The sequence below is a fragment of the Python bivittatus genome, unplaced genomic scaffold (assembly GCF_059951505.1).
Source record: "Python bivittatus isolate LINGU-HERP-01145 unplaced genomic scaffold, Pbiv_v1 ctg000850_np1212, whole genome shotgun sequence".
Taxonomy (NCBI): Eukaryota; Metazoa; Chordata; class Lepidosauria; order Squamata; family Pythonidae; genus Python; species Python bivittatus.
The window spans coordinates 43070841-43084310 of NW_028277112.1; the positions used below are offsets into that span (position 1 = coordinate 43070841).

The 13470-nt window shown below is 39.7% G+C and overlaps 1 protein-coding gene across 1 annotated transcript in view; it reads left to right on the top strand.

Annotated features, from left to right (window-relative positions):
* The first annotated feature begins 10837 nt into the window (after window positions 1-10837).
* Window positions 10838-13470, top strand: part of SLC1A1 (solute carrier family 1 member 1) — a 51961-nt gene continuing 49328 nt past the window's right edge. The window contains exon 1 of the mRNA XM_007436344.4: window positions 10838-11393. Coding sequence (XP_007436406.1) covers window positions 11294-11393 — 100 coding nt within the window. The 5' untranslated portion in view covers window positions 10838-11293. The remainder of the gene's footprint in view (window positions 11394-13470) is intronic.

The window sequence follows — 13470 nt, forward strand, 5'->3', positions numbered from 1 at the left end:
AGATAGCTTATTTCCTACAGAAATAATTAGTTACACAGTTATTCGGCAACCACATATATTATCCCTTTATGGCTTTATAACAGATCATTCTCAAAGGGCAGAAAAGCAATAAGCTATTAATGAACTTCACCCTCTGTTTATTAGTTTAAGTGAATGCACACTTATTTAAAAAGAAACATAAATCATTTTGCCACAATTAAGCTTGTATAACCTTCTGGATGCAACTGTCCTACCTTTTAAGTACAGAAAAATCTCTTAAGTAAATCACTTTTACTTATTTTTCATTTTCCCCGAAGGAGTATGATGGGTGGAATCATGACCAAATATTCTACATTAAATTTATGCAACAGAATTACTATGAAGGTTATTACTATCTTATTTAACAACTCAGTTATACCCAATTATCTGTTTTCAGATCTGCAGTAGAATCCAATGTTACTGTAATGAGACTCATAAAACAAAATTGGAAAGTTCAAATATCTTTAGTAAGAATTTCAGAGGGTGAGGTTGCCCCTTCACAGAAAATCAGCTTTAATCTTTCCACTATGAATTACTGGATTGCAGACTATCAGATACTACACCCTAATTTCTTTTCTTTCTTTTTTTTAATCTCTGACATCACTTTGCTATTTGGGTAGAACCTCCTTTCATTCCTTCTTGGTAAATGGTACACCACTGAGTTACACAACTGCCATACTACCTTTTCTCCTGCTAAATTCCTTGGTTTTCCCTCATGCAGCAGGAATTAAAATGCTAGCAAGAAGTTTGGGAATACTATAAGGCTCTTAAAGCAGCAGTGATACGCAACGAGCTTTCTCTCCTATAAGATACCTTTTGAGGCTGTTGTCCTCTAGGAATAAAACTGGTTCCATTAAAAATCTCCAAATTAGAGCACAACAGGTTTTTTGCTTTGTTTTTTTTACAGTTCTCTGTGCAGTTACACTTTATTTTTGGCAGTTACCATGCATCATACATCACTATCTTTCACACTATAACATCAATTTATAATATTTCCAAGATTCTCTGAGGGAAAAATAGTCCAGAGAATAACCCATAGGCTGGCAAACCCATTGTCTTCACATTAAGTAACACGCTTCTCATTTCTAATATGCTTATAGGGCACATTAGCCTTTTGTTACTTTCCTATTTATCATTTTTGAGGCTTGCATCTAGATTCAGAGGAAGTTTTTTTGCTGATAACAAAGAAATAAAACTTGCAAAACATTTTTTCATCCCTGGGTATGTTTTTAAAACAATTAGATCTAAATACATAGTGTGAGAAAAATATCTTTGGGTGAAAGAAGCAAGTTTTTAGCGGTCTCAGATGAATGGGATCAGCTTAATAAAATCAAAATTTAAAGAAATGTGCAGCAGCCTTGAAGCTGGTGGGAACTAGGCTGGTTGTAAAGAGTTTATCTAGCTGGTGTGAACTAGGCTGGTTGTAAAAAGCCTTATCTCAAAGTCTTATCACAAACATCCCCATATACCAAGGCATCTGTCTTGTAGGAAGATGCGTTCTTCCTGGCATTTGGCATCTTGAACTAATTTGTCTCTTCTTCTCCGTGACACTAGTGTTTTCCTTGAAGATAAGTAGATAAGAAGAGGGGCAGAAAGTAACTTGAGAAGTATTGCTTAGTTAGGTATGCTTGCATCATCACATGAATATGTATATGTATGGATTCTTTTTCCCTTCCCCTTCTTGTAGAAGTATATAAATATCAGGGTATCCATTTTGCCTGTAGGGGAGTGTCTCCCACTAATCCTTGGCGGGTCCCCTCCAGTGTGCACCGTCTAATAAACACTGCAGTGAAGCCTTGATTATTTTGTATTTGAGTCCTGTGTTTTGATTCCACAGAAACTATTCTATTAAGGCAATCCCATTCATCAGAGGCCTCTAAAAACTTGCTTCTTTCACCCAAAGGTATATTTTCCTCACAATAGGTAGCTGTCTTTTTGCAAAGACAAAGAATATTTTTGTGACAAACAAATTTAAAGATTAATAAATGCATTATAGCACATGTTTTGTGAATCCTAACCTGCTTTATCAGATCCATTGTGAATCTACCCCAGCATTGTCTCTAGGCAAACTGGCAGCTCTCCAGAAATTCCAGTTCCTGAACCTGATTCAGGAAAAGGTGGCAGTTAGCCACTAATTATGTTGTCCCTTTTTTCTTTCTTATGTATTTACCTACGTATTTGCTTCACTACTCAGGTAAGTGGATTTTCATAGGTTACATTAGTCTCATATCTCAGCAGTTATAACTGGATAACCCCCCTCACAGGATTGTTGTTGTGGGGAAAATAGGAAGCAGGAGTATTACGTATGATTGTCACCTTGAATTGACCAAATATATATTTAAAAAGTGGTATAAAAAACTAATAATAATAATGATCTGATTACCCAGCTGTTCTGTAGCTTGCCTTCAATGGAGCTTTTATCATTTATTTTTTAATTTATTATCAAATTCACAAAGGAACCCAGCCACAGTGATTCTGGATGGCACACAACACTTTAACAGAGTGAAAACATATAAAAAAGGAAGGACAATGACATCTGGACAGAGCAATAAAGCACATACAGTACATATTCCCATAAGATGCCCGGCATCCACCGTAGCTCAAGGCCTGGTGAAAAAGTCATGTTTTTAAAACGCTAGTTGAACAAAGGCAGGGTAGGCCATACAAATCTCTGGGGGGAAGCTGTTCCAGAGGGCAGTTGGTGTGGCAGCCCTCTTCCTGGGTCCCATCAGTTAACACTGTTTAACCGATGGGACCTCAAGCATGCCAACTCTGTCCAATTACACAGGATGGGCAGAAACTACCAGAGAGAGACAGTCACAATGACATGAAGAGCTTTACAAAGGTAACCAGCACCTTGAATTGCACCTGGAAGTAAACTAGTAACTATAGCACCTCACAAAGCAGAGGTGTTACATGGGCATGCCCACTACTGCCTATGCCACTGCATTCTGGACAAGCTGAAGCTTTCAAGTGGTCACCAAGGGCAGCCCCATGTAGAATACATTCCAATAATCCCCACACATCATCTCATCTAAATGGAAGTTAAACTCTTGTCTTGTTATAATTCAAATTGGTCTTATCACGCCCTTACATGATAAGAGAGGGGAGGAGATCTAAACTACCCAAGGCATTTAAACAGATTTGTTACAGAGAAAACTAATCTACCATTTGTTGGGTTATGCCCATCTCATCTTGATGAATATATTCTACTTCACTGGTTTAAGAGATAATATTGAGTTCAGGACTGTACAGTATTTTACTGTTTAGACCACTTCCATCAGTAGAACTGAGAGGGGTGTGATTCCACCTGAAAATGTATTCTTGACCCCTGCAATGCTCCAGAGCAAATCTGAGGACATGTAGGAGGCTTCAGAGGGAAGGAGAGAGAACATTCCATCATATCAATAGAAGACCATTTATACAGCATCTGATTTTGTCCAAGGCGTCTACCATATTACCCTGTTACAGATTACAGCAAAAGCAAAACAAAGTAGGTTTTTATCAAGGTATTTAGTACCATAAAGCAAAGAGGCAGAAGTTTAATTATCACTTCAAATTAAGGTTACCAATAACAGACTATTAGAAAATATGGATAAAAAGCTGGTGAGTCAGGGAAGATGAGACTAAAGAAAGGGAAAGCATTCCAATTATAGCAAGTTACACAGAATGCAAGGGATCCATATCCATTCTTGCCTTTACATTCAGAATCAAAGAGGTGATAAAATGGAATCTCTCTCAACCTGTTTTTTTCTGATCATAATGATAATTATATATTATAATAAAATAACCCTTATGACCTTGATGTAACTTTCAATTTAAAACATAAAAGCACCGACAACAAGAAGGTGAACGTATAGCTTAGATTAAGTTATACTATTCTTCTTCTCAAGAGAAACTAGTCCCTTGTATATACAGGTTCACTCTTCAATAGGTCCTACATACTCTATGCAAAAATCTGTATTCCAATGGAAATAGATGATACCTGCAGTATTTATCAGTTGCACAGCTTTTTATTACCCTTTCTTCATAAAGATCAGATGTATTGGTTAGAATTCAAATTACTCTGCAATTTATAATGCCTCTGACATTCTTAGGGCATGGCTCTGTACAGATAGTGACAACTATCTGTACTGTACTTCCTGCTATAGTTTTGTACCAGGAACAAAACTAGATCAAATTTATGCATGATAAGATACTGGTCTTTATCAAATAGGTTAAAGTTCATTAGCATAGTTCAAAAAACACTTTCAAACAGGAATATTTTAGTTCTTCATACTAATGCCCTAAAAGCCACATTTTTGGTTGGAAAGTTTAATCAAAACACAAAATCTCTGCTCCACACAGCCATATTCTTTCTTTGTCTAAATTTTCTAGCCATGTTCAAGCCTACTCCCCTGATGCCAACATTATAAACTTCCCCTGTCCCTAAACTCCATAGTGCCTGCCTGTAGCATGCACCCACCGCCCGTAGCTCTCACCCACCGGTCTGCTTGCCTGGGACTCCCAACTCTTCCCACATTGTGGTCATATGAGGTCCTTGTTTAACGACTCATGTGGTCCTCAGATTATGATGTCAACTGGTCTGCCAGGATTGCTATTGTTAAACAATGCGGTCATGTGATGTCATACTTTATAACTGCATTGCTTAGCAATGAAAGTCTCCAAACTGTCTGGAGCTATAAAGATAAAAAATACCTAGACTGGAACAAAAAATGAATTAGTAACCGATGTAGATGTTTCAACACATGCATCACATACTGCCATTACAGGTAGTCCTCGCTTAGCGACTGCCTCAGTCAGTGACCATTTGCAGTTACGACAGTGATGAAAAAGTAACTTTGTGACCAATGTTTGCATTTATGACCTTCACAGGTCTGTAAAACAAAGGAAAATTGAAATAAGATCATAAGCACAGTTGCGTTCACATGATTTTTTACTTAGCAACTGCTTCACTTAATGACCAAGTTGCCAGTCCTAATTGTGGTCACTAAACAAGTACTACCTGTACTATGCATTGATTATGCATAATATCTCATGTTGCACCAATGCAGTTATTCAAGGGTTATCCCACACAGAGTGCAATGTAGTAGTAAGACAGGATATAACTAAGGCACAGGTAACAGCTGTCAGGTGTTATCAGATCAGGAATATCTGCAACTAGTATACTAAATATAGAGAAATGCATTCTGGAGAAATGCATTCCTTGTCATTTGGGAATTCAGAGTCAGCAGGGGTCATGGAGCTCTCCCAGACCATAGACCTGCTGTTCAGGAGAAGTGTAATTGAATTCAGAACACAGTGGATATCAGTTGCAGAGTCTACATTACTAACCAATGGCATCTCTGTCTTGCCTGAGCTTAATCTCAGTTTTGTTTTGTTTTGTTTTGTTTTGTTTTGTTTCTTTTCTTTTTTTTGTTGTGACCGGGGGTTAACTCCTGGTGAATGCCCGGACTAGTCCTTGCAGTTTTCTTGGCAAGATTTCAGAAGTGGTTTGCCATTGCTTGCTTCCTAGTGCTGAGAGAGAGTGACTGGCTCAAGGTCACCAGCTGGCTTTGTGCCTAAGGCAGGACTAGAACTCGCGGTCTCCTGGTTTCTAGCCTAGTGCTTTAACCACTACACCAAACTGGCTCTCCTTCACCCTTATTGAGCCCTTTATTGAACTTAAGCAATCCTTGAGGGATTGTATGACTACCTTGAATTATATAACAACGAGCGGATGGAATTGGGCCTCATTGATATATTGATCATGCCTCACTCCAGGTTTGATGCAGATATTGAACAGCATAAGGGACAAGATACAATCCTATGGAATATCACAAGCCAGTGATCTCAATACAGAAAGCAGACCCCCAGTACCATGAATACTCCCTTGAGTAGAGAAGTGGTATATAATTTTTTTTTTTAAATGCCACCTTCTGAATATGGCATGACAAAAAAGAAAACAACCACTATGAAACAATGCCCCCCAAAGCTAAAAAGTACTGAAAGGCACAAAGAGAACTAGCCCTCATACCCTATATTCAGTTTCTAATGAAGGTCATTCATCAAGGTGACCAAAACAATTTGGAACTACATCCTGGCAAAAATCTCAACTGAAATGATTATCATCATTTTCCACACATGCCTAGAATTACAAGCTTACCAGCTTCTCAATTACCTTAGTCAAGAATAGTACATTTGTAACCAGCTGATACCTTCTTCACTGCCTTCATAGATAGGAAGGAATACAACCCTCCCTCCAGGAAATATTAATTGCCTTCTTTAACCATGGGGCCAAATGTCCCCTGGCCAATTTAATCAGGAAGGGCAAGGATGACAGAACCAATGGTAGCCCTTACCTCTGCAAACAATTTAACTTCATCATTTAAATCCTTAAGCAAAAAAACAAAACAAAACCCAAGTTGTTACCATAGTAGCATCATCATACTTTTCCCTGGCAGTGGAATACAAGCTAAGACAGATCTGAGCAACTTCATCCACAAAGCATGCTCCAAACCATTCACAGTGAGCGAGTGATTGCTCTGAGCACCCCCCCCACCCGAAAAGCAGACAAAGATGCATCTACTGAGACACAATGGAAGGAAAGAAGCAATCATCATTGTCTCCACCAGCTCAGAATACAGCTCCAAAAGGAATTTTAATACACGCTTGATCTCATTCATCTAAGATTTCCTCGGTTGTCCCACACACTTCATTACTTGCAGTTCCTCAATTTGGCTCTGCAGTAGGGAGGAGAACACTTACAGTAATAATGTCTACTACTTAAGCTGCCAGTAACTAGGTCAACAGTTGCTCCCAAATAGTTTTTTGTCACCCAACCAACATTATTCCTTAGTGCTAGGCCCAAACAGAAACATCCATAAACACCTTTACCTAGTGAAAGAGGGTTCACTTTTCTGCACATGCTCATACATTAATGGAAGTGAATGTTCATTCCCCCCATCCGCCAAAAAGGAGAGAGAGGAGTGCTCTCAGTCTCCAGGCCTAAGGTCTTCCCTAGACAGCCAGACTCTTCTAACAACCAGGTTTGATGAGCAAATGGGGTAACAATCCCTGACTCCTGGAAAGACAGGATGTTGACCATGAGCAGCCAAGGATCCCAAAACTTAAACTACTTCAGAGGAAGATCCTGAATAAATATCTAGTCAGACAAGTGACAAGCCAAGTCTCCTTCCAAACAAATACAACCTTCCTTCATCTTCTGAGATTGCTGCAAATTGCCATGGACTGGACTGGAAAGGGAATATGAGCAAATCTAGAAGGGTAACAACTGGTTATGCAATTTTCTACAGCTGAGATGGACCACTAAGGCCCCATGGCTGCATGCAGCTCCCCCAAACACCAAGAATCTTTCACTATTTTAAAAATTAAAATGAAAAGTGAAATGAATCTACACAGCGTTTTGTCCTATTACAATTTCTTTGTCATTGTCCCATCTACTTTTAGGAAATCAAACCATGAAAATGCTCCTGCTTGATGGGTAGGCTTGTCATATGATGAGACCAACAAAACTGGGCATACAATTGTTGTGCTTTTGCTGTCAAAAAACAAAGTGAGCATCTCACAGACAATATACACTAACATACCTGACTCAGTTGTATCAAAAGTTGAAATAACTTTAATTCAAAAGCCAAGCCACACATCATTGACAGGTGGCTATCAGCTGAAGAACTTTGTCTTTATTTACTTACTCTGGGTTAATTGAACTATGATTTATTAACCCAGTAAGCATAACCATAAACTAATCAGATTAGCTTAGTTTGCAGAACAACCAGCTTGGCTAGCTTACAGTCTATTTTATTTTGTGTTCCCCAAAATTCAGCTCAGTTTTTGATAACCTTCCTGGCAGAATATGAACTTTCTGTCCAGAAACCATTCCTAATAATTTGGCAGATTTGGCTAATTCTAGTGCAGTGTTTTCCGTGTGTATTACTTTTGGAATTAATTCTACAAGGTGTTTGTTAGAGGAAAATGTTATGTTGGAAATCAACTCTATATAAAGATTTGGAAAATTCTTAAAAAGAATCAAATAAAATATTGCCTTTTGTTTGCTGACTAAGTATATTCATTGAAGATATGATTTAGATAGTTACAAATATTTCCAGAATAGAAGTTCTTAGGTATCCTTTTCCATTATTGTGTTAATCTTTTAAACAACTTCAGCAATTTTAGGAATGATGCATTGGTTTGTGATACATTTAATTCTTTTTCATTTGATTGGGACATATTTATTACAGATTTGTGTTTGGTTGCCCATACAGAAACTGCTAAATTGAATCTTTACCAGGATAGGTGCCAATATCTGTCAACCCCCATATTAAAACCATTTTTAAAAAAGAACTGCTTATTCATCTAAATGTTTCAACAACTCTTTTTCTAACATCTTTTCCAGTTTTTTCTCCCCATCCATAATTGTTGGCATGCACCAGAGAAAAATAATATGTACTCTAATGGAATTCAAGTTAAATTGTAAGAAATAAGAGCAAAGTTTTTATCCTTCATATTATTTATATTCATCTGTTTTGCTCTTTTCTTGTTTTGAGATAGAGATATATTCCTCCAATTTATGTCACATATCTTTCATTATTCTGGTTTATCATCAAAGCAGCTTAATAGATTACAAGATAATTATCAACACAGTTAAATTCAACAGTGATTTCAGTAGTTCACAGTTCAGTTCAACTGTTCTGGTCAAAATACTTTGCACTGTTCATAATAGTATAGCAGTTCTCAAAATGAGCAGTCATTAAGGGTTTAGTGTTATAAATTTTTATTTATTTATTTTGCCTTCGAGTCACTGTTGACTCCTGGTGACTGCCTGGACATGTCCCTGCAGTTTTCTTGGCAAGACTCAGAAGTGTTTGCCATTGCTTACTTCCCACAGCTGAGAGGGACTGGCCCGAAGTCACCCAGCTGGTTTTGTGCCTAAAGTGGGACTAGTACTCACGGTCTCCTAGTTTCTATCCTGATGCCTTAATCACTACACTGAAGTGGTTCTCCAAGTATTATAATACTACAACTTTTTTTTTTTGTTATTGTGAACCCAGAGAGATCAGTTTATAAAATCTTGCTGAGTGCATCAGCTATCTAAATCCAGATTACTGGTTGTGAAGGGTAGATTTTTCTTCATTCTAGCTCCTTATATCTGAATTTTCTTCCAAGGAAAACCATAAAAACTGCTTGTTGCTGCCTTTCCAAAATTTAGTTAACCCATCAGTGTTATTCAGAGGGTTTGAACAAGCTATAGTTTTAGCATGTTTCTGTTCTGCACTAATCTCATTAAGGTTCTGGAAAATATTTTAAAATTCTTAATTATCCAGTGTATAAGTGTTCTTGAGAACCTGATGCTGGCCAAATTTAGATCAGAAAATGAAATGATCATTTTAAAAAACCCACAAATATAATGTTTATCTTTTTGTATCTTTGTTGATAATCAGATTGTTTTCTTCACATTTGTAAGGTACATGATATGTTTTTATGTATTGTTCTGGTTTTTTCTTAAGCTGAGGTGGGAAACAAAGCAATATAAAATAAATGAACATATTTATTCAGTTCATTCTTGCAAGTAATCAGCACATTTGAAAATACACGTTCACGTGTAATACTTCATCCTTCAGCCTAAAAGATAATAGGAACATACAAGCAAGGATGATGTGTAATCATATCTGAGTTCACTAATTGTATATAACAATACACAGCTATAGTACCATGTGGTCTATAATCTTAAAATACAGATTTTTTAAAAAATGGAAATAGCTGTAGTTTCTTTGCATGCCAGTGAGCCTGGTCCAAAGGAGGAATCGGCTGAATAAGTATTTTTCTTTTTTCCCTCCTCAAGGACAAAAAAAAAGAAAAAGAAAAACATATGTGAAACAGCCTTTAAGGAAGAGAAGGTAAAGTGTCAGGATGGAGAGAAAGACAACTTATTATTTTGCCTCTCCCCGCATTCTTGTTTCTTCTATCAAAATCTTCAGAGTAACAGACTGAAGAAAAAATTGATACAGCAAAGATTTCCCTCCAAAACCTTTCTTTAATAAATTCTCATACTGTGTGAAGCAGGGATGGGGGGCAAATTTAATCTTCACCAATATTATTCCCACACATGGCGGCTATGGTATTCAGCAAACAGCCTGGTTCACAAAATGTGGCTTGTTTTTGGCTTGTGAGGCTAGATTAACCCATCCATCACTATTCTGCATACCATCTGAATCAAGTCACCATTATTTATTCAATAAGCCATGGTTCTAAATAATCATGAACTGTAATTGGTCCATCATTTCCAATCTATAGTTCTGATCAGTCTTGCCCTTCTAGATGTATTACACTAGGCACCTTCCAGATATATTAGACTAGGGCAATCCCAATTCATTTTGGGTGACCACATCCACATACCTATGAGTTTTTGGCAAAAGTAATCAAGTGGTTTGCTGTTGCCTTCTGCCAGAATGTTTTAAACGCCCCTGTGCAGTTTACAGCTCTAAGATTTCCTGTTGGTCTCTCATCCAAGTGTTAGGCTCCGCCAAAGACTTCCAAGGGCTGCCACCTGCTGTGACCATTATGTGAGGCTACAGAGTCCATAATCCCAGCTGGGAAAACAGTGAGGATCCTACTCAAAACTCTCTCTCGATGATGGGGAGTTGGGGAAGGACAATGGTAAGCTCAATTTCCTCTTATGCTACCTTTCCTCATACACAGTCTACCTCAGGATAAAATCCAGGATAAGACTGAACTGGGAAAAACCTTTCTATCTAACTTCCTCTTTGCATTTCCAGCAGCAGCAAGCACGCGGAAGCGAAGCGTTTTGGGTGACACCTCCCCAAATCCTCCCACTGTCTGCAAGCGGGGTGGCGCAAATGGAGTGCGGGGCACCCGCGGATGAGCCGGGCGGGCGCCTTTGCCCGAGGCGGCTGAGCGTGGCAGAGGAGAGAGCGCGCGCGCGCAGCAGAGCTTCCTCTCCGCCTCTGCGTCTAGCAGTCCCAGATAGCAGCAGAAGCAGATGAGACCCGCAGAGCTGCGAGCGCGCCCTGCCACCCTGAGCACGGCGTAACACTTCACGGCCCCACGCGCGCGCCCAGACACAGACACACACACGCACGCACGCCCTCGAACGCGACAGCAGCCAGGAGAGCGTGAGCAACAGCCCGTCTGCTGTGGGCGCCGCAGCCCCTCCGCTCCTTCACCTGCCCTCCGCCGCGCCCCCAGATCGCTCGGCGTCGCCTGAGTTCCGCCTGCCTCCTGCGCCTCTTTTCGGTGGCGACTAAGAGGAGACACCATGGGGAAGGAGCCGCCGGGTAGAAAGGAAGGATGCGACTGCAAGCGATTCCTGAAGAACAACTGGCTGCTTCTCAGCACCATCCTAGCCGTGGTTCTGGGTGAGTTGGTGAGACCTTTCGGGAGGGAAGGCAGGTGGTGGAGGAAGGCGGCTGAAGCGCTGGGTGGGAAACGCGCTTTTCTCGGTGTGAGTACGCTTTGCTCTCGCCCGTGCCCACGCTCGCTGGAAAAGACAATGGAGGTATGAAAACAGGTAGTTCTGTGTGCAAATAACCAAAAGAAAGAAAGAAAGAAAGAAAGAAAGAAAGAAAGAAAGAAAGAAAGAAAGAAAGAAAGAAAGAAAGAAAGAAAGAAAGAAAGAAAGAAAGAAAGAAAGAAAGAAAAATATTCCTTGAAAGAATATACAGGCTTGCCGTTTTCCTCTGGCAAGGAGGAGGAAAATCTCTTGGGAGCAGATGAAGATAAATTAGCAGATGAGGGTTAGACTGGCTGAGGAATAGATCCCCATGTGATATCACAGTCATATACAGTATAGGGTTAAGGAAAATTCATCAGTCCTGTTGCAATTATGGAAAAAACTGGAAATGAACAGGTCATTCATTTAATATCCAAATTGCTAGTGTGGTGAAATACTGCTGATACTGAAGAGCTGGTTCAGTACCGCCCTCTATAAAAGTTGTTAAAATTAAGAAATCATAGCACTTAAATTCTAAAATCTTTCTATTCTGTTTAGATGATTCTAAAACCATCTGTTTAGAAATAGGTCCCATGGAGTTCAACAGCTTCATGTCTAGCTTGGTATCAGGTGTGATTCAGTTTATAATCTTACACCGTTTCATAGGACTAGTCCCACTGCCGTTAATGAGGGTATGTTCATCTGAGTGAACATTCCTTTCCTTCCCATTCAAGTGCCTCTGCCTTCCTCCAGTCTTTCAACCATGTCATGATAATGAACAGATTATGAAGGTCTCAGATCCCTTCTGCGAATGTTTTATTGGAGATGTGTTGTCTAATCTAAAGTGAAACTGAATGGAATTTGTTTCTCACTAGGTAGATGTAGGGTTGCCAGCAGTGAGAGATTAAGTGGGTGTGTTCAGAAACAGGTTGTTCTGTGTTTGGAGGCATTTATACCCAGTCTTAGGACTGTGGAAGCATGAAAGTGGCAACATCTAAGTGAAGTTGGCTGGCTCAGAACAGCGAAGCAGGGGTGGATCTAGTTGGTACTTGAAAGGAGGGTCAATCGGGAAATTTCATGGCAATAACCTGTTGGAAAGAACATCCCAGAAGTAGGCAGTGGTGAACCTTTCCCATATTGTTGTCAAGGAAACAACATAAATGTCCCTGTTTAGTCATTGGGAACTTGACTTGAGAGCATCTCTAGCCTTTCCAACCCAACCCAATGTTGGAAAGAAATTAGGTAAAGGGGCACGATCTCTCTGCCTCTCAGCAAGATAACTGTCTGAAGGTGTAACAGGATGAGACAATATTTGGTGTGGAGCAGTGTTTTTCAATCTTGGCAACTTTAAGATGTGTGGACTTCAATTCCCAGAATTCTCCAGCCAGCATGCCAAGTTTGCCAAGCTTGAAAAACACTGGTGCGGAGGAAGAAGTCTGCAAAAGAAATAGCGAGTTTGAAAATGGGCCTCATTAGGCTGGGGGTTTAGAGGAAGAAAAATCCCCCAATGCATCTCTGTGGGAGAAGCAGTTGAGCAGCAAGGTGGAAGATTTGTTACTTCCTCCATTTTAAGGCTCCTTCCCCCGACCACCCCACACACACCCTGGCCATTGGCCCAGAGCACAGAATTTGCAATCTGCCCTGTGCATCCTCAGAAACATCCACTAATGCAACACAGGAGGAACACAGAAACTCCGAGGCAACACATGGGCCCCACTGTGATTAGACCCTCACACACACACATACACAGATTCAATATGCAGTATTGAGTTAGTTCACAATATGCAGTTACAATATGCAGTATGGTATTAGTTTATTAACTGGAAATGTATGGCTGCTGCTGGTAAAGGAATTAGAAAGCATTCAGGAAGTCATGTGGGTATGTTTTTCCCACCTAGTTTAAGGATGTATAGTGACCGCAGCATCAGTCTACTTTCCATTCCTGAAAGTGATGCCACCACTTTCTTTGTTCTCCAAGCCATATGAAGCACAAACTGGTTTTC